A 21,228-nucleotide genomic window follows, 5' to 3' on the forward strand; every position below is an offset into this window, starting at 1 on the left:
CCAAGCGGGTCTCGAACCCTCGGGCTCAGGCAATCCACTCACCTCAGCCTCCCAAAGGCATGGGATTACAGGCTGAGCCACCGAGCCCAACTGGAATCCATGTTCTTGAAGGGAGACACGACAAATAAATGATGAAGAAACTAATTATAAATAAAAGGAAAACATCACAGTTGTGTTATTCACAGAATTAAAGTTTTTAAATGTGAACTGAAAGAATCTGTGGTAGCTAAATTAGCTTGGTTGCTCAGGGAAGGCCCCTACTGAGGAGGTGACATCTAAGCCAAGGTCTGAGTTACAAGAGCAAGCCAGCCTTGGGAAGAGCAGGTAGAAGAGCAGCCAGGTGGAAACAGCCAGGGTCAAGGCTGTGGGGTTGAAGTTTAGGGCCTTTGTAACATGGAAGGAAGAGCTGGGTGGCTGGGGCCGGTGGGTGAGGGAGAGGGGAGCAGGTGAACACAGGTGCCAGAGGCCAGATCAGACTAGGAAGCTAGGGTTGGGGCTTGGTAGGAAAGGGAACAATATGGTCTGCTGAGGATTTTCAAAGACCCTTCTGGCTGCTGAGTAGAGAACAGACTGTAGGTGGGCAAAAGAAGATGAAGGGAAAAGGAGGAAAGGTGAGGGTAGGTAACTACTGTGGTTCAGACAAGAGATAGCGGGGTTTTTTCCTTGGGCCGTAGAAATGGAGACACTGGACAGAGTTGGGGGAAGTTTGAAGGTAGAGTCCTCTTTTCTTTTTTTATTATTTTTGAGTTGGAGTCTCATGCTATCTCCCAGACTGGAGTGCAGTGGCCGTTCCCAGCCACCGCAGCTTTGACCTGCTGGGCTCCGGGGATCCTTCCGCCTCAGCCTTCCAAGTAGCTGGAACTACAGGCTCATGCTACCACGCCCGGCTAATTTTTTATTTATTGTAGAGATGAGGTCTCGCCAAGTTGCCCAGGCAGGTCTCAAACCCGCGGGCTCAGGCCATCCACTCACCTCAGCCTCCCAAAGCGTGGGATTACAGGCTGAGCCATCGAGCCCAGCTTAGAGTCCTCTCTTCTACGAATCAGCTTGTGCTTTGCATCCTGTTGTTATGTTTTAGAGTGGTTTATTTTCTTAAAGTATTCCTGCTTTTGTTTTTGCCATTTTAACCCAATGGTCATGTTCAGTGTCTACTCTGTGTGAGGTTCTGTGCTAAATATCGTATTAGGTATTAACATCTTAAAACCTTGTGTAGGTTTGTGGCCAGATATTTTGAATATGTTTTTATTGTCTTTCTGAGCCTCGTGTGGTTCTCCCCCACCCCCCAATAATGTTGTATGTTTTTGTTTCTGTTTTCCAGTTCAGTTATGATGGATTTTCTGGCCTATTAAGAAGCCATTCTGTTTGGGGCAAGAAGCCCCTGTTTGAGTCTCCTGTTGTCATGAAGGGCTCAGAACATGACCTGACTCTTGGTGCTAAGCCTTGTCAGGAAGCTTTTTTGCCTGCCTCTAGCCTTGTGTTTCCTGGAGTTTGATAGACCTTGTTTTAATATGTTTCTCTCATACTTGCATGCTGTGAGTTTTTGTTAAATAATTTCTGGAGTAAGCTTTCTCTGAATCCTCCCTCTTTCTAAGCCTTCTTCCCCCATCACTCTTGCTGATAGTCTTTCTCGCCTTCCTTTTCTTTATCTGTTCTTTCCTCTTCCCTGTCTCTTTCACCCTGAATTCCCTCTCTCTCTTCCTTCTTACTTCCTGAGTCTTTTTTCTCTTCGTGCTGCTCAATTTGGTCTCTATTTCTAGCAGCTTTCCTTCAGAATGTGGATCTGTGCTTCTGGAAGGGACTGTTTTCAGATTTTCATGGTCTTAGATGGCCACATCACTTAGTGACTTTAGGGATTTTTTTTTCAATAGCTTTAGGGGTACAAGTGGTTTTTGGTTGCATGAATGACTTGTATCATAAAGAAGTCTGGGCTTTCAGTGTACCCGATAAGTAATTTTTCATCTCTCACCCACTTTCTACGCCTTCTGAGTCTCCAATGTTCATTATACCAGGGTTCCTAACAGACCACACCCCTGGGCTGTGAAACACTATCAGTCTGTGGCCTGTTAGGAACCAGATTACACAACAGGAAGTGAGCAGGGGAAGCGAGCAGAGCTTTGCCTCCTGTCAGAGCAGGAGCAGCGTTAGATTCTCCTAAGAGCGTGAACCCTGAACCCTGTTGTGAACTGCACATGTAAGGGATCTAAGTTGCACACTCCTGAGGATCTAATCTAATGCCTGATGGTCCCCCCTCACTCCCCTTCTCTAGTCCGTGGAAAAATTGTCTTACACGAAACCAGTCCCTGACTCCAAAAAGGTTGGGGACTGCTGCATTATATTATTCTACATTCCTTTGCAGACTCATAACTTAGCTCCTACTTAAAGTGAGAACATGCAGTGTTTAGTTTTCCATTCCTGAGTTATTTCACGTAAGATTATGGCCTCCAGTTTTATCCAAGTTGCTGCAGACTTCAGGGATTTGTGTGTGTGTGTGTGTGTTGGAGTCCCATTCTGTCCCCCAGGCTGGAGTGCAGTGGCACACTCATGGCCCCCACATCTTTGACCTGCCTGGCTTAGGTGATCCTTCCGCCTCAGCCTTCCAAGTAGCTAGAACTACAGGCATGCACTACCACACCCGGCTAATGGTTTATTTCAGAGACGAGGTCTTGCCAAGTTGCCCAGGCTGGTCTCAAACCCCTGGACTCAGGCAATCCTCTTGCTTTGGCCTCCCAAAGTGCTGGGATTGGAGGCTTGAGCCACAGTGCCTGGCCTAGGAATGTTTACAGTCATCTTAAGCTCTCAACCTCAGAGGATTTTCAGTCTGTTGTTTGTTATAAATTCCACCAGGGGAGGCTACACATTTATTGGTGACTTTGGCGATCCTGCAGTGATACGGCCTGTAAGAATCTCCCCTCGTTTCCCACTACTTCTTCTGTTGGGAACTGCTCTGAGTGCCCTCTTGCAGTTGGGTCACCTCTGTCTGTATCTCATAACTCTGTCACCTAGTTTGTTTTTATTTTTACTTTATGGATGTCATTGTTCTTTCTTTTATTTTTCTGATACGTCTCTTGTTTTAAGAGTTTTGGGGAGTTAAAAATACAATACCGTGACCCTGATCTCATCGTATTCTTAGTGTTTTCACTACAAAAAGTAAGATTCAGAGAAGTGAAGTGAGTTGTTCGTGGACATCTAGATGGCAGGAGGAGAAACATGGATTGAAATGCTGATTTATTCAGAAATCTCATCCTGAAGCTCACCCACCTAAAACTGGGGGCTGTTTCCTCCTTAGCATTTGGCATCATATTCTCATTTAAGTGGCTGCCCAGAAGTTGTTTAAATATTGAGTGGCTCTCAGGTGTACTTTTTGCACTTTCAGGAGTCCTGAGGGCCCGTATAGAACCTGTGGGTGGAATTGTTTTCAGCATGCTGGGCTCTCTGTGTGCACCTTGTCTTGCTTTTGCCCCACAGGGGCACTAAGCACAGTCTACAGAACACCCAGCCCAGCCTCACTGTGAGTGTGATTCACCAGCTGCGATAGGGATCTGAAGGATATACACTCACTAAAATGCGTTTGCTCTTGAGTCCATAGGTCCCACCTCTCCAGGAACAAGATGGTTCATGTGATAGGATCAGAAAGCTACAAGGTCAGGAATCCATCTTGGGCCAAGGGATCCTTGATGTGAGACCTCTTCTTAAAGCATCTGGGCAAAGGCAGAAGAGTCACAGGACAGAGAAAGTCCTAGAGTGGCTGTTTATTTCCCCAGAGCATCCGAAAATCACCAAGTCCTGGGTGAGTTTCTTGTTTGTTTATTCTCACTTATTTTCTTTCTTTCTTCTTTTTTTTGGGGGAGGGGTGGGTAGAGAGATAGAGATCAAAGGGCTAAGTTAATCGTTCCTCTGTTCATAGCTTGTTTTCATCATTGCTTCATGTAGGGTCCCTATCTACCTTTATTTATAAATTCTCTTATTTCACCACACTTGATTTCCTTCTCCTCCACCCCCAAGATCATTTTTTTGTTTTGCATACACACACACATATACACACATATGTATATTTAAAATATATGCTTACAAAATATATATTGTTCTGGAAGCTTGTTAGAAGCGCAGAATTTACCTCAATTCTCTTAATACCAGACTCTTCGTTGAACAAGATTCAGTGATTCATGCACATTAAAGCTTAAAACTAACTTGATACAAAGTCCATATTCAATTTTTTACTGGGGTGCTTCTTTTTTTTCTTTTTAAATTGAACGTAGAGTGCAAGGGAAAGTGACAAATCAAAAATGATTTCAAGTTTTTTTTACTAAGAGGAAGAAAACCATTGAGGACTTGGAGGAGGAAATCGGAATTTCATTTTTGAATATGTTGTACATGAGATAACTACGAGATATGCCAATGAAGAAGTTGACCACGCACTTTGTTATATGGGCCTGATGAGCCCAGAGTTCAAGGAGAGAATTAGGCTACAGAATTAACTTGGGTCTTGTCAGCATATAGATGACAATTCAAGTTGAAAGACTGGATAGGATTCTCGAGAAAGTGAGTGAAGAGAAAACCAAATGGCTGAGGTCAGGAAAACAAAGGAACTTTCAGGACAGTATAGACTTCTGAAGATAGTGTGTCAAGAGGAGGGGGTGATCAATTCTGTCAAAGGCAACTGACAGATCAATTAAGTTTAGGACTTAGAATTCAGTTAAGAGATAGTAAATTGCTATAAATTGTTACTTTGATCAGAGCAATTTTGGTGGACTGGGGGTGTAAAAGCCTAGTAGATTTAAGAAGAAGAATTGGAGGGGTGGAATTGAAAACAATGAGTAGAGGTGTTTTCAGGGAATCTTGCTGTAAAAAAGAGGAGAGAATTTGGGTTAAGAGCTGGAGGAGAAAGTGAGATCAATAAAAGTGTTTGTTTGCTTTTTTATTTCAGTAGCTTTGGGAGTACAAATAGTTTTGGTGTGGGCTTAAATGTACCCACCACCCCCACCTGTGCACATTTGTACCTGTTAGGTGACTTTTTTTGTTCTTCTACCCCTTTCCCGCCACCCTCTTACGAGTTTCCAATGTCCATTAAACTATTGTTTATGTCTTCACATATCTTTAGTTTAGCTCCCACTTATAAGTGAGAATATGATTTTCTGTTCCTGAGTTAGTTCCTTAGAATGATCCTCAAAGTTACTGCAAAAGACATTGTTTCATTCTTTTGATAGCTGAATAGCATTCCATAGTGTACATGTACTACTTTTGCCCGGGCTGGTCTCTAACCCACAAGCTCACGCAATTCACTTGCCTCGGTCTCCCAAAGTGCTGGGATTACTGGCTGAGCCACTGAGCCCAGCCAATGCTTTTGATGAACAGATATTTCTAACTTTTACTGACTCTGGGCTATGATTTTTTTCTTTTATTGCCAATGATTTTTGTGTCCAATTTAGTAACTTATCTTAAGCTCATAAAGATTTTTTTTTTTTTGAGTTGGAGTCTCATTTTGTTGCCCAGGCTGGAGTATATGCAGTGGCACGCTCATGCCATCCCAGCATAGACCTGCTAGGCTCCGCATTCCTTCCGCCTCAGTCTTCCAAGTAGCTAGAACTATAGGCGCGTGCTACCTCACCTGGCTAAATTTTTGATTTTGTTGTAGAGACAAAGTCTCGCCAAATTGCCCGAGCTGGTCTGGAACCAGCAGGCCCAGGCAATCCACTTGCCTCGGCCTCCCAGAGTGCTGGGATTACAGGCTGAGCCGCTGAGCTTGGCCCATAAAGATATTTTCTTTTGTTATTTTGTTATTTTACCTTTCACTTTTAGATTTACCATACACTGGGTGTGAATAGTGCTACCTTTCTCACATACCAGGTATACAGGTTTTATCTCATAATTCACTGTTCTGTTCCATTGATCTACTTTTCTGGCCTTATGCCAGTACCATACTATATTTACTTATAGCAAGTCTTGGCATCCAGTTGCTTGTGGCTTTTGGCTATTGTGAATGCTGTCTACATTTGTGTATATGTTTTTGTGTGGACATGTTTTCAAATTGGGTAAAGAACCAGGAGCATTTCTGCTGGATTGTATGGTAGCACCATGTTTATAAGAAACTATGGACCAGGCACGGTGGCTCAGCCTGTAATCCCAGCTCTTTGGGAGGTGGAGGTGAGAGGATTGCCTGAGCCCTGGGGATTCGAGACCAGCCTGGGCAACTTGGTGACACCTTGTGTCTACAATAAATCACAAAAACTAGCTGGGCATGGTGATGTGCATCTGTAGCCCAGCTGAGGCGGAAGGATCAGTTGCCTAGGCCCAGTAGGTCAAGGCTGCGGTGGCGGTGAATGTGCCACTGCACTCCAGCCTGGGTGACAAGAACAAGACTCCAACTCAAAAACAAAAAAAAAGAAACTGTAAGTTGCCATATCATTTTGCATTCCAGCCAGCAGTGAGTGAGAGTCCCTGTTGCTCTGCATCTTTGCCAGTGCTTGGTTTTTTTTTTTTTAAATTTTGCCATCCTAATAAATATGTAGCAGTATTTCATTGTGTATTTGAATTAATTTTTATCTAGGGTATGGGATATATGTTGAGGTTCGTTTTTTGTTGGTGTATTAATTTACAAGTATTCCAGCACCATTTATTTAAAAAATAGTCCTTTCTCCATTGAATTGTCTTTGTAAAAAATCAAGAAACAGTGTTTGTGTGCGTCTTTTTCTTTGTTCTCTGTCCTGTTATTTTGATCGATGTGTCTAATCTTTCATCAATACCATATTGTCTTGATTCTATAGTAAGTGATAAAATTGACAAGTGAGAGTTCTCTACCTTTGTTTTTCTTTGGAGTTGTTTTAACAATTCTAGCTTCTTTGCCTTTCCATATAAATTATAGAAAACCTTATAAATTGCTACAAAAAAATTCACTGGGATCTTTATTGGAATAGGTCAAATTGGAAAGAATTTACATCTTAATAATGGGAGTTTTCCAATTCATAAACATAGGGTATCTCCCCATTACATAGATATTTGATTTTTAAAAAAATCAGTGTTTGTAGTTTTAAGCATATAGATCCTGCACATAGTTTTTTAGATTTAAACTCTGTTTTGTTGTTGCTATTATAAGCAGTATTGGCTTGTTAATTTCAAAATTTAATTATTTATTGCTGCTGTATAGGCATATAGCTGACTCTTTCTTTTCTTTTTTTTTTTTTGAGTTGGAGTCTCACTCTGTTGCCCAGGCTGGAGTGCGGTGGTACGCTCATGGCCGATGCAGCCTCAACCTGCTGGGCTCAGGTGATCCTTCCGCCTTAGCCTTCGAAGTAGCTGGAATTACAGGCACTCACTACCATACCTGGCTAATTTTGGGATTTATTGTAGAGATGAAGTCTTGCTGAGTTGCCTGGGCTTGTCTCAAACCCATGGACTCAGGCAATACTCTCACCTTGGCCTTCCCAAGTGCTAGGATTATAGGCATGAGCCACTGCACCTGGCTCACTGCACTCTTGTATATTGATCTTATATCCTGTGACCTTGCTACACTCACTTGTTAGTTATCAGAACTTTTTTTTTCTATTGTGCAGATGAGTTCTCACCATTTTACCCGGACTGGTCTCGAACCTGTGGGCTCAGGCAATCATCTCACCTCGGCCTCCCAAAGTGCTGGGATTACCAGACTTGAGCCACTGCACCCAGCCAAGAGCTTTTTTCTTTTTTTAAAGAATCTTTGGAATATTCTTCATAAACAATTGTCATCTTCATGTCATCTTAGTTAATCTCATTGGCATCCTCGGTTTCCTTCTTACCCTCTTGGTAATTAAAAGAAGAAAAGAAAATGTTTTATTTCTTTTTTCTAATCTATATGCCTTTAACTATAAATTTCATTTCTTTAATATACAGATTGGCCAGGCTTGGTGGCTCTGCCTGTAATCCCAGCACTTTGGGAGGCTGAGGCAAGTGGATTGCCTGAGCCCACAGATTTGAGATCAGGCCAGGCAACTTGGAGAGACCTCATCTCTACAATTAAAAAAAAAAAAATTAGCTGGGCATGGTAGTGTGTGCCTATAGTTCTGGCTACTTGGAAGGCTGAGGTGGAAGAATTGCGGGAGCCCAGCAGGTTGACACTGGGATGTTTGTGAGTGTGGCACTGCACTCCAGCCTGGAAGACTGAGACTCCAACTAAAAAAAAAATTTATATATATAAAGACTGAGACTCCAACTAAAAAAAAAATTTATATATATATATATATATATATATATATAGAGAGAGAGAGAGAGAGAGAGAGAGAGAGAGAAGAAGAAAGTAAGTTATCAAGGTTATCCTGAGTGAGTTTGGTAATTTATGTCTTGTAAGGAATATGTCTGTTTTATCTAAGTTCGAATTTATATGCATAGAGTTGTTTGTCTTTTCATGTCTGTGGGATCAATACTGTTACCCTTTCTTTGATTTTATTTTTTTTTTGAGTTGGAGTCTCTCTGTGTCGCCCAAACTAGAGTACAGTGGCACACTCTTGGCTACCACAGCCTCACCCTGCTGGGCTCAGGCGATCCTTCTGCCTCAGCCTTCCATGTAGCCGGAACTACAGACACTCATTTTTGATTTATTGTAGAGATGAGGTCTCACCAAGTTGCCTGGGCGGGTCTCGAACCCGCAGGCTCAGGCAATCCACTCGCCTCAGCTTCCCAAAGTGCTAGTATTACAGGCTAAGCTACCAGGCCCGGCCTCTTTGATTTCTGATACTTAAAATTTCTTTTTTTTTTTTGCTTAGCAAGAGTTTTTATTTTATTTGTATAAATAACTAGGAGCACAACTGTTAGATTGTATGGTAAAACTATGTTTATATTTGTAAGAAACTACCAAACTGCCTTCCAAAGTGACTCTATGACTTTATGTTCCCACCAACAATAAATAAGAGTTCTATTGCTGCATAGTCTCTCCTGTCAGTTTTCTGGACTTTATCCATGCTACTAGGTGTGTAGTGGTGTGTCATTTGTAATTCCCTAATGACATATGATGTTTAACATGCTTTATATGCTCATTTGCTATCTTCGTGTTCAGGACTTTGTTCCACAGACTGGCTGCTACTTAAAATTGTTGCCTTTGTAGTCTACCAAGTTCTAATATGTGGTGGTCATTTCTGGTGGTCACTTCTGTAGTACCCTTTCACAGTAGTACCCTTTCACAGACTCCACCTGACACTGTCAAATAGCATTGCTTGCTTCCTTTTTGCCCATGCTTTAGTCTGTGTTCTTTTATCCAAGCTTTGACTTCGAGTTGCATTTGCGTGCTTACTTTCCTTCCCTCTCAATGCTGAATACTTTTGAGGAAAGAACAATATTTCATACATTTCATTTACTTGTACCTAGTTGAATTCCTGGCACCTAGAAGTCAGTAACTATATGTAGGTTTTGGGTGATCAACTGAGCCTTTTTGCCTGTGATTGTCCTGTTTTTAGCACTGAATATCCCATATCCAGGGAGCCCTGCACAGATGGTCTGTAGGAAGCTTAAAATTTTAAAGAGATACTCTCTCATTTGTGTATGTTGGATGAAAGAGTGAATGACTTAATGCACATTGATGGATGTTTTCAATACAGTTTTTTTCTCACAGAGTTAAATGTAAATAATGGACATCCTGAGCAGTCTGTTGTTTTCTACAATTGTAGTACAATAACTTGAGATTGGATGGGAATATTCTATTTCAGGGTTCATTGTCATTCATGGATGTGTTTGTTGATTTTACCTGGGAGGAGTGGCAGCTGCTAGACCCAACTCAGAAGCACCTGTACAGGAGTGTGATGCTGGAGAACTATAGTAACCTGGTGTCCCTGGGTAAGTACTGCCTCCCTGGGGAGAAGTATGCTTAATCTCCAGGCTTCTCTTCCTTGGTTGCTGAAACCTGGGAGGGGTTGGGGGTTGGATTCTGTGAAATAATTAGTGATTTTGGACTTACAGTTTAAGGCTGGAACTTTCTTAGTCCCTCACTGGGCATCAGAGTTTGCCAATTGAGTGGTCTTTACTTTGCTAAAGAACAAAAGGGCAGCTTCATCTTACCACCTCTAAACCATATCTACCCCATTTTTCAGAATCCTTGAATCCCAAACAGTTTTAGTCTAGGTTGTCTGATTTTTCTATTTATAGGTTATCAGCACACCAAACCTGATGTCATCTTCAAGTTAGAACAAGAAGAGCTGTGTGTGGTACAGTCCAAAACTCCAAGTCAGGGCCATCCTGGTGAGTGATAGAGACATTTTGATCTTTTCCTCCTTATTCAGAATTGGTATGAATTCTCATGTGACGTGCCCCTCTTATTTGCACTTTCTTTGGTCTCGTTTATTACCATGCACTCTTGCGTAATCTTCTTGTTGACATCCTCAATTTCCTTCTTACTCTCTCATTTCATTATGCATTGCAGCAAGCTTTTCTTCTCTCCTTCACTTGTGACTTTCATGCCTCTTCTGCTTCCTATTTTTAAAAATTTATATTGTTAAATTCCCCAGCAATTAAACTTGACAACCATAGTCCCAGCTTCCTTCTCTTTGAAACCTACTGGCAGATTCTTCCCCTTCCATGCTTCTCCATGCTAATGGCTTTAACATCATCACTCTGTCTCTTAACACATTCCCTTGTCATTTGTTACATTTATGTGACCCTGTTTGACGCTTTCACCCCTCTCCCTTACTTTAGTGACCCCTATTGACCCTGTTCTCCAACTACATGACCAAGCACTTATTTCCCTTACATTCTCCCTAGCATCTCTTGCTTTTCAGAGTCCAAGGAGTCTTTTTTTTTTTTTTTTTTTGAGTTAGCATTCCACTCTGTCATCTAGGCTGAGTGCAGTGGCACAATCATAGCTTACTACAGCCTCAAACTCCTGGGTTCTAGTGATCCTCTTGCCTCAATTCCCTGAGTAGCTGGGTCTACAGGCATGCACCAACATACCTGGGCAATTTTTGAAAATTTTTTTGTAGAGATGAGGTCTTACTGTGTGGCCTAGGCTGGTCTCAAACTCCTGGGCTCAAACAGACCTCCCCCTTGACTCCCAAAGTGCTGGGATTACAGGTATGAGCCACTGTGCTTGGCCTTATATTCTTTATTTTCATTGTATATTGTAACTTTTTTTTTTTTTTGAGTTGGAGTCTCACTCTCACCCAGGCTGGAACGCAGTGGCATGCTCGTGGCCACCACAGCCTCGACCTGCTGGACTCAGGCAATTCTTCCTCTTCAGCCTTCCAAGTAGCTGGAACTACAAGTGTGTGGCACCATACCCAGCTAATTTTTTTGATTTATTGTAGAGACGAGGTCTTGCCAAGTTGCCCAGGCTGGTCTTGAACCCCTGGGCTCTGGCAATCCTCTTACCTCGGCCTCCCAAAGTGCTGGGATTATAGGCTGAGCCACCGGGCCCAGCCATATATTGTAACTTTTAAATGACTTAGCAAGGCCTGGTGGTATGTGCCTGTAGGTCCAGCTACTCTGGAAGCTGAGGCGGGAGGATTGCTTGAGTTTAAGAGGTCCAGGATGCAGTGAGCTATGATGGGACCTCTATACTCCAATCTGGACAACAGAGTGAGATCCCATCTCAAAAACAAAAACAAAAAAACTTCTGTCTTAGTCCATTTATGCTGCTATAACAAATTGCCACAGACTGGGTTATTTGTAATACATAGAAACTTATTTTTACAGTTCTGGAGGCTGAGAAATATAAGACCAAGGTGCTGGCAGATTTGGTGTTTGGTGAGGTCCTGGTCTTCTAAGATGACACCTTGTTGCTGCGTCCTCCAGAGTGAGGAATACTGTGGAACAGAAGGAGGAGCACAAAGGATTTAAGATAGTTCCCTTTGGCCCTTTGAGAAGTCACTAATCCATTTATGAGGTTATCACTTATCATTTCCTACAAGGTCCCATCTCCTAATACTACCACTATGAGGATTAGGTTTTAACATGAATTTTGGAGAGGACACATTCAAACCATAGCACCTTCCATTCTGCAGATTTAAACTCTCTGTTTTTCTGCTGGTAATTGACTGCCACATTAATCTTTCATCTGCCCTTTGGTCCTGGTTTTGACTGATTCACCAGTCAAACTTGTGCTACTGCTTCCTTGTGCTACTACTCCATGGTCTCATTTTCAGAAACTGGAATCATATCTTCCACTGTTCGTAACCGCATACTACCTTCTCACCTTCCTATTCATGGTTTGCACTACTGTTTCTAGTTTTTTTTCCTGGCAGTAGGGAGTCAGCTTGAATATTCTTTCTGTGCAGATCTTGTACTAGTCTTGGTATAGTCTGTTAATATTTTGGTCCTTTAAAGAGAGGTCTTTTTTGGTTTTTTTTGAGTTGGAGTCTCTGTTGCCCAGGCTGAAGTGCAGTGGCACACACAGCCACCACAGCCTCGACCTGCTGGGCTTAGGCAATCCTTCCACCTCAGCCTTCCAAGTAGCTGGAACTACAGACTCACCCCACCATTCCCAGCTTATTATTTTTTGATTTATTGTAGAGACAAGGTCTCATCAAGTTGCCCAGGCTGGTCTTGAACCCCTGGGCTCAGTCAGTACTCTCGCCTCTGTCTCCCAAAGTGCTGGGATTATAGGTGGAGCCTCTGTGCCTGGCCAAGAGGCCGTTTTTAATTTTTTTTTTTTTGAGTCAGGGTCTCACTCTCACTCAGGCTGGAGTGCAGTGGCATGATCATGACCTCCTGGGCTCAGGTGATTCTTCCACTTCAGCTTCCCGAGTAGCTGGGATCACAGACACACACCACCACACCCGGCTATGTTTTTATTTTTTTAATGTAGAGATGAGATCTCACTATGTTTCCTAGGCTGGTCTTGAACGCTTGGGCTCAAGCAGTCTGCCCACCTCAGCCTCCCGAAGTGCTGGGATTATAGGTGTGAGCCACTGCGCCCAGCTGGTTTTTCAGTTTTTATGACAGGGTCTTGCCTTATTTCCCAGGCTGGAGTCCAGTGGTGCGATCTTGACTCACCACAGCCTCAAAATTCCGGATTCAAGTGATCCTCCGACTTCAGCCTACTGATGAGTGGGGACTACACCATGCTTTTTTTTTTTTTTTTTTTTTAAATCAAAAGATCTTTTAAAGCCCTTCTCAATTCCCAGCCAAAATGAGGCCAGTATTATGGCTGTATTACTCTACTTATTAGCCACATCTGTTCATTTTACTTTTTATACTGATTCGTCTTGGATGTTGCTGTCAGATATGCTTCCCTGAGCACTCCATTCTGTCACTAGCTTGATCTAATAAATCAACAGTGCTTATATTTGTTTCAGCTGAAATTTTTGATGAATCCTAAACCAACCATTTTAAGCCTACGTAATTTATTACTATACATCACAAAGAATCTGGAAGTGGGGAAAACTCCCAGATCAGCTAAGTGATTGACTTACCAAATCACCATGAGCCCATTTAGGTATCTCAGCATTTTGCTCAGATTACCTCCCTTAATTGTCCTCAGATGGCTGTTCTAGTTCTAGCCAACACATTCAGATATACCAGTGGCCACTAGAATAAGAAGGGCTTTTTCTTCCCACATGACTTTATCAGTCTGTAAATTCTTTCCAGGAAATTTCTAGCAGACTAATCACGTCCAACAGCGTAGATTTTTATCGCATGCCCATGTTTAAAAGACTCTGGTAGACAGAAATGGGACTATCACTATGGGCTCAGATAAATTATGCTTCACCTGCTAGAGGTGGGGTTAGACATGGAAGTGAAATCTCACTTTCCCTGACTGAGACACACCTCCTTAAGGGTGGGTATGGGAAAAAACCAACTCTCTGCCAACTGGTAACAGGGCAGAAAAACCACTGAGTAGGCAGCACTGACTGCCTTCTCTTCTTTCCATGACTGAGTGGCACCCGTCACAACTTTCTTCCAGGCCATCCATCTTCAGATATATGCTAATCCCTCTCCCCCTTTTTTTTGGGTCAGGGATTTACTCTGCTGCCCAAGCTGGAGTGCAGTGGCCACGATCATGTGGAGGCCACAGCCTCCACCTCCTGGGCTTTAGCAGTCCTCCTGCGTCAGCCTTCTGAGTAACTGGGACTATAGGCATACACCACCTACCCAGCTAATTTTTTAGTTTTATTTTTGTAGAGCTACCTTGCTGTGTTTTATAGGCTAGTCTCAAACTCCTGGGCTTGAGTGATCCTCCTCCCTCCATCTCCCAAAGTGCTGGGATTGAAGGTGTGAGTCCCCACACCTGGCTGCAACCCTTTTTTTTATTCCTGTACTGCATTAATGCAGGTCTGTGTTCCTGTTCCCATTCAGACCTGGTAGTAGTTATTTATCACCTGGAGACCTGTAATTCAAGATAGGTTATCCACATAAAGCCATCCAAAAGGGCAACATCAAGGAACACACATAGTAGCCACTGGTTTACACTAGTGAAACCTGATCAGGCAAGTTTTGCCATGACTTCTTTCTATGGCAGTGAAGTAAGCTACCTGGTGAACCTTTCCTTTTGCAGAGTATAATTTCCTTTCTGACATCTTTTTTAGTTAAGCTCAAGATGGTTTTAGGGGAGAATGTTGTTTTCTTCAGCTTCAGTATTTCAAGGCTGTTGGTGCATGTTTGGATGCCCAGTGATTGCCTTTGAACCATAGCAAGTAATCATGTTTAATATGGTCTTTAATCATTTAAAAATAACCTTTCCCTGGGTGCAGTGGCTCTTGTCTCTAATCCCAGCACTTTGGGAGGCAGAGTAGGGAGTATTGCTTGAACCCAGGAGTTCAAGACCAGCCTGGGCAACATAGTAAGACCTCATCACTACAAAAAAAAAAAAAAAATTAGCCATACATGGTGGCATGCACCTGTAGTCCTAGCAACTCAGGAGGCTGAGGCAGAAAGATCACTGGAGCTCAGGAGGTCAAGGCTGCGGTAAGCATGATTATGCCACCACCTTCCAGCTTAGCGACAGAATGAGACTCCCAACTCTAAAAAATAAAATAAAAAATAATATTTAAGCTTAAGAATATCTGTCTTCTAGTTACAGGGTTTGGTATTGTCTCCTGATTTCTTGAATTCTTTGAACTCTCCCTTGAGGTACCAAACACTTTTGCTGTTATTATTGCATAAAGTCTGCTCAATAGAAGATGCATTAGATATCCTGGGAAATAAGTGATGGAAGCTTGAGATAGGAGAGGTATGATATCAGCAACAGAAGGATTAGAAGAAAAAGTATGGGATTTGTTGGTTAAGATAACTTCAGCAATCATAAACTATAAAAGACTATAGGGATAATAATGGCAGCCAAACACAGGAGCAAATCTGATTCTAGGACAAAGGTATAATTACTCACTGGCCTAGTTTCTTTTTGATGTAAATATTTTTTACTATAGGAACAAGTATAGCCAGGAACACTCCCTCCCAGGCCATTGTGTATCTGTATTTATTTCTTAATGCAGCCTGTGAAGATACTGCCCCAGTTGGAATTGATGTTTGGGGGATATAATTTGGTGGTTGTGTATAAAATGAATAAACAGGGATCAGATAGGTAGGAAAACTACTTGAAATTTTTTCACATTAAACCTGGAATGAGATTTTAAGAACCACTGATCTGTTGTCTCTAAACCCAACTTGCTGCTGTGTTTTCTTAGTATCCTTATCTGTTCATTACCCTGGTCAGCATATTAGTTAGGGCATCTAGAGAGACTCTACCTATTCTTTTTTCTCAGCCACCAGACATTTGTAGTTGTGCCTGAGGATTTAATCCTGTGTGTCTTCTTTTCTGTCTACTTTGTATCTTTGACTTTTTGTTTCTTTTTATGTTAAAAGAGGTCTGCCTATCCTGTGCCCTGAGTTTTCCATGCCTTTTAAAGACAATCTCTGTCATCTCTTTTAACTCTTACATTATTTGCCTTCATATTTCTAAATAATCAAGCTTATTCTACTATACCCTGAATTTTTTCTAATGATTATTATAGAAGGATAATTTAATTCTCTTTTACTCTTCTTTCTTACCTCCCCATCATATGTACAGTGTCTCTTCCCATGCTCCCATTATCCTAATAGTTACATTTTTAGTAATATTAGTTGTCCATTTTTCTTATTATGACTGTAATTTCTATTTACTGGTGAGTCATGCAAGTATAAAATGATTAGTTTTTGTTTATACTTTTTATTTTTTTGTAGTTAATTATATTTGCTTGTTTTCTGTTATCATCGATGTGTTTATTATAAATTTAGCCTCAGTCTCTGCTTTTAGTGTCTAAAAACTTTTGGTTGATACATTCAGCCAAATTGTTAATTCTGTTCCTTTCATCTTCCTGGTGACATTACTCTCAGGACTTTCTGACTTGCTCCAGTGAAACCTGGTTTTTCTCATGGCTTGCTATACAATTTTTGTCCTGGAATCTTCTTTTTTATTTAATTTCTATATCCTTTGTTGTCTCTTTTCTTGGTTAGTTTTGTTGGAACACTTCTTCAGTAGCTTCCTGTAAAAGGGTATATGAGGTATAAATGTTGAAATCTGTGCATCTGAAAATGTTTTTACTTTACTCTCATTGTTCTATTTTCTATCCTCTAGTGTTCCTAATAAGAAGAACAATACTATTCTAAGTTTTGCTCTATAGTATGCTTTTTTTTTTTTTTTGGTGGTTTCTCTGAAAGCTTTTAACAGCTGCTTTTTGTCCTAAGTGTTACAAAACTTCACCGTGATGTTCCTTGTGAGTTTATTTTTTATCCATCTGTCTAGGCTTTCAGTGAGATGTTATTCTCAAGATGACTGGGAACTAATATGTAGTATTTTCTGCCATTTCTCTAGAGGTTAGCAGTGTTTGTCACTTAATAGGTATTTAGTAATTATTTGTTGAAGGAATCAAATGTTCAAAGATCCCTTACAACCTCTTTATATTATGCTCATTGTTCCTTGTGTCCATTTTGCCTTATTTATTCAATATGTAAAACTTTTAAACTACAAATAATCTTTATACATTATCAGTTTAGTTTACTGTGCCTATCTTCAGTTTTCATTTTGTTTTGTTTTTCCCAGTACCCAGGAGTTTGGATATGATTACACTTGATAGTTATATTCATATCTAAAACTAAAAGAAAACCCTCATGATATGGCATTTTTAAGGCAATTTTCCATTAGAAGATCATGTTATTATTTTAAATGTATGACATTTGCTTTCATTTGTAGACAAAGTGTGGAAAACCAATGACCATATGGAATGGCATCAAGAAAATCAAGGGAAGCTGGGAAGTACAGCAAAAAACTATGAATGCACTGCATTTGGAAAACTGTGTCTTCTTAGTACAAATTATGTTTCTTTAAGACAGAAACCTCATAGATGTGACGTGTATGGAAAGAGTTTGAAATATAATACAGGCTTCACCAGTAGTTATGATGGGAAGAATCCTAATGGACTTTGTGTATGCAAGAAATCATTTCTTCATTCTAAACACAAGCAAACTGTTGTTGGAATAAAATACTGTGAAAGTAATGAATCTGTAAAAACTGTTAATGGGAAGACACAACTTATGTGCCAACAAATGTATATGGGAGAAAACCCCTTGGGATACAGTTACTGTGAGAAAGCTCTCAACAGCAAGTCATTCCTTGTAGTGCATCGGCAAACTCATGCACAAGAGAAAAACTATGAATGTAATGAATATGGGAAAGACTTCAGCAGTAAATCATACCTTATGGTACATCAGAGAATTAATATAGGAGAGAAATTACTTGAATGCAGTGAGTGTGGGAAAACATTTAGTTTCAGTTCACACCTTGGTATACATCAGAAAATTCACACAGATGAGAATCCCTTTGAATGCTGTGAATGTGGGAAAGTCTTCAGTAGAAAAGATCAGCTTGTTTCACACCAGAGAACTCATTTAGGACAGAAACCCTATGCATGTAATGAATGTGGGAAGGCTTTTGGTTTAAAGTCGCAGCTCATTATACATGAAAGAATTCATACAGGAGAGAAACCATATGAATGCAGTGAATGTCGGAAGGCCTTTAATACAAAGTCAAACCTTTTGGTACATCAAAGAACGCATACAGGGGAAAAACCCTATGGTTGTAGCGAATGTGGTAAAGCTTTTACTTTCAAGTCACAGCTCATTGTACATGAGGGGAGTCACACTGGAATAAAACCCTATGGGTGCATTCAGTGTGGGAAAGCTTTCAGTTTGAAGTCACAGCTCATTGTACATCAGAGAAGTCACATGGGAGTAAAACCATATATATGCAGTGAATGTGGCAAAGCCTTTAGGAGCAAATCATACCTCATTATCCATACGAGGACTCATACAGGAGAGAAGCTTCATGAATGCAACGATTGTGGGAAAGCCTTCAGTTTTAATTCACAACTTATTATACATCAGAGAATTCACACAGGAGAAAGCCCTTATGAGTGCCATGAGTGTGGGAAAGCCTTCAGTCGGAAATACCAGCTCATTTCACACCAGAGAACTCATGCAGGGGAGAAACCCTATGAATGTAGTGACTGTGGAAAAGCTTTTGGTTTAAAGTCACAGCTTATTATACACCAGAGAACTCATACAGGAGAGAAACCATTTGAGTGTAGTGAGTGTCAGAAAGCCTTTAATACGAAGTCAAACCTTATTGTACATCAGAGAACTCATACAGGAGAGAAACCCTATAGTTGTAGTGAATGTGGAAAAGCCTTTACATTCAAGTCACAACTTATTGTCCATCAGGGAGTCCACACTGGAGTAAAACCTTATGGATGCAGTCAGTGTGAAAAAGCCTTTAGTTTGAAGTCACAGCTCATTGTACATCAGAAAAGTCACACAGGTGTGAAACCATATGGATGCAGCGAGTGTGGGAAAGCCTTCAGAAGCAAATCATATCTCGTTATACATATGAGAACTCATACAGGCGAGAAGCCACATGAATGCGGTGAATGTGGGAAATCCTTTAGTTTCAACTCACAACTTACTGTGCATCAGAGAATTCACACAGGGGAAAATCCCTATGAATGCAGCAAATGTGGGAAAGCGTTTAATAGGAAAGACCAGCTTATTTCGCATCAGCGAACTCATGCAGGGGAAAAACCTTATGGGTGCAGTGAATGTGGAAAAGCTTTTAGCAGCAAGTCATACCTCATTATACACATGAAAACTCATTCAGGAGAGAAACCTTATGAATGTATTGAATGTGGAAAAGCCTTCATTTGGAAGTCTCTGCTCATTGTACATGAACGAACTCATGTAGGGGAAAACCCTTATAAATGCAGTCAGTGTGAGAAATCCTTCAGTGGAAAGGTACGGCTCATTGTACACCAGAGAATGCACACAAGAGAGAAACCCTATGAATGCAGTGAATGTGGAAAAGCCTTCATTAGGAATTCTCAGCTCATTGTACATCAGAGAACTCATTCAGGAGAGAAACCCTATGGATGCAATGAATGTGGGAAGACCTTCTCTCAGAAATCAATTCTCAGTGCGCATCAGAGAACACATACAGGAGAGAAACCTTGTAAATGTACTGAATGTGGAAAAGCCTTTTGTTGGAAGTCACAGCTCATTATGCATCAGAGAACTCATGTAGATGACAAACATTGATAAATGCATGACACTTTCTAAAGTAAATCTTTAAGAGATACATACAAAATTACATGGGGAAGGAGAAACTGTAAATGGAATTACTTTGTTGTCCTCCAGAAAACTCATACTGATTAGATACTTTATGAATGCACTGCATATGCAGGGACATCATAGAGAATTGTTATTTATGTGCAGAAAGGTATTAGAAAATATACATAGGAACCAATGAATTTAGTAACTCATTAACATTTTCAGGAGCAAGTAGTACCTTCTTAGACAGTTTATACAGGCGAGGAACTATATGAATAAAAGTAAAATTGGAAAGCCACTTTATTATGAACTCATAAAGGAAACGATATAGCAAATTAATATAGAATAGACTCCTTTGATATTCATAGTTGACAGGATTTTAGTGAGAAATCACACAAACAATGAATTGCAGAGTTACTAAAATTATAAGCATTTTAGGTATCAGAAGCTCATACCCTGGAGAAATAATGCTATAAGAGAAAAGTTTCATCTATATTTACAAAACCCTAGGAAAAAAGTGTCAATATAGAAATGAAGATCTACAAACATATCAGATGATGTTCATCCTCAGCTGAAATGTTTATTATATATTAGAAAACTCATTCTAAAAATGTTATTTTAATTTTGAAAAATAGTTTCTTCCAGAAATTATTTTAAGCAAATTTATGTTCCAAGTGTTCCTAACTTATAGGAAAAGATTGGAGAAAATTCTCAAGTATAATTGATAATAAAATACAAAGTTTTATTTTAATGTATAAATAAATGTAATAATCAGCTTAATAATAAAAAAGTACATCCTAAGACCTACAGGGATATTTAGATATCTTCCTACATAATATGAACTTTGCCCAGTTTGGTATTTTACTTGTGAATGCCATATGCAAAACAAATCAATATGAAATTATCTCCCATGGATTTCTACTGTGCTTACCAACATTGTTTTATTGATTCTTACTAAATTTAAGTTGTTACTAGAATAACATGGCCTATTAAAAACACATTTCAACACTGCAAACATTTTCTGTATTATTTTCTATCCTTGGTAAGCAGTCTTGGCGGTCACCTCTATAGTAATCAGTGTAGTTCACATTTCATGTGTTTGTGTAGCCTCAAATCTATATTCACTGGTTAGAACATCTTAATTGCCGTTTAGATAAATTTTCTCTCATAGTGTGCAGTATGCAGTTGTGCTGGAAGCATAATTCAGGTTGGCCTGCCAAAGACTGGTTTTGATCACCAAGGGCTGAGTCATTTAGAACTTTAAACTTTTAATGGATTTTTTCAAGTGTGGAAAAGCAAACTAAGCCTTTGTTCTATGGTAGCATCTAGATGCAATTATTAAGTAGTTTTTTCTATAGAGATTTCCCAGAACAACTTTAGTTACTGTCATTTTCTTAACCTACCTGGTTCACTTATCTTAATTTGAGCAATTTAATGTCTTTTTAATACTGTCTTTGGTCAGGTTGGCTGCTGTGTGCTTCTGTTGCTTACAGCTTACTATGACTGCTTCAGAAATGAGTGCAAGAGAGAGGTGTAGCCAGAAGCTTGCAAAGATATATGGATATTTGGAAAAAGTTGTTTACCAAGGCAGGATTGAAATCTTCCAAGTCTCCGTATTCCATGGCAGAACTGGTGAAACTAGTTATGAATCATGCTTACTGAGGTTCTGGGGAAAACAGAAATTGCTGCCATAGAAAAAATTCA

General features: G+C 40.4%; 1 protein-coding gene across 4 annotated transcripts in view; it reads left to right on the plus strand.

Moving 5' to 3' along the window:
• Positions 1–20,504, plus strand: part of ZNF268 (zinc finger protein 268) — a 24,364-nt gene extending 3,860 nt beyond the window's left edge. Inside the window, exons 2-5 of one of the 4 annotated variants that reach the window (XM_021714995.1) lie at positions 3,587–3,787; positions 9,669–9,795; positions 10,105–10,197; positions 17,120–20,504. In XM_021714995.1, the coding sequence (XP_021570670.1) occupies positions 3,587–3,787; positions 9,669–9,795; positions 10,105–10,197; positions 17,120–19,512 (2,814 nt within the window). In that variant the 3' untranslated portion in view covers positions 19,513–20,504. Of the gene's footprint in view, positions 1–3,586; positions 3,788–9,668; positions 9,796–10,104; positions 10,198–11,646; positions 11,742–17,119 lie in introns of those variants that run through there. The other 3 variants (XM_021714997.1, XM_021714998.1, XM_021714996.1) reach the window with 3 other exon arrangements.
• The last annotated feature ends 724 nt before the right edge of the window (positions 20,505–21,228 follow it).

Source organism: Carlito syrichta, unplaced genomic scaffold, assembly GCF_000164805.1.
Source record: "Carlito syrichta isolate Samal-C Ts95f unplaced genomic scaffold, Tarsius_syrichta-2.0.1 Scaffold306507, whole genome shotgun sequence".
NCBI lineage: Eukaryota > Metazoa > Chordata > Mammalia > Primates > Tarsiidae > Carlito > Carlito syrichta.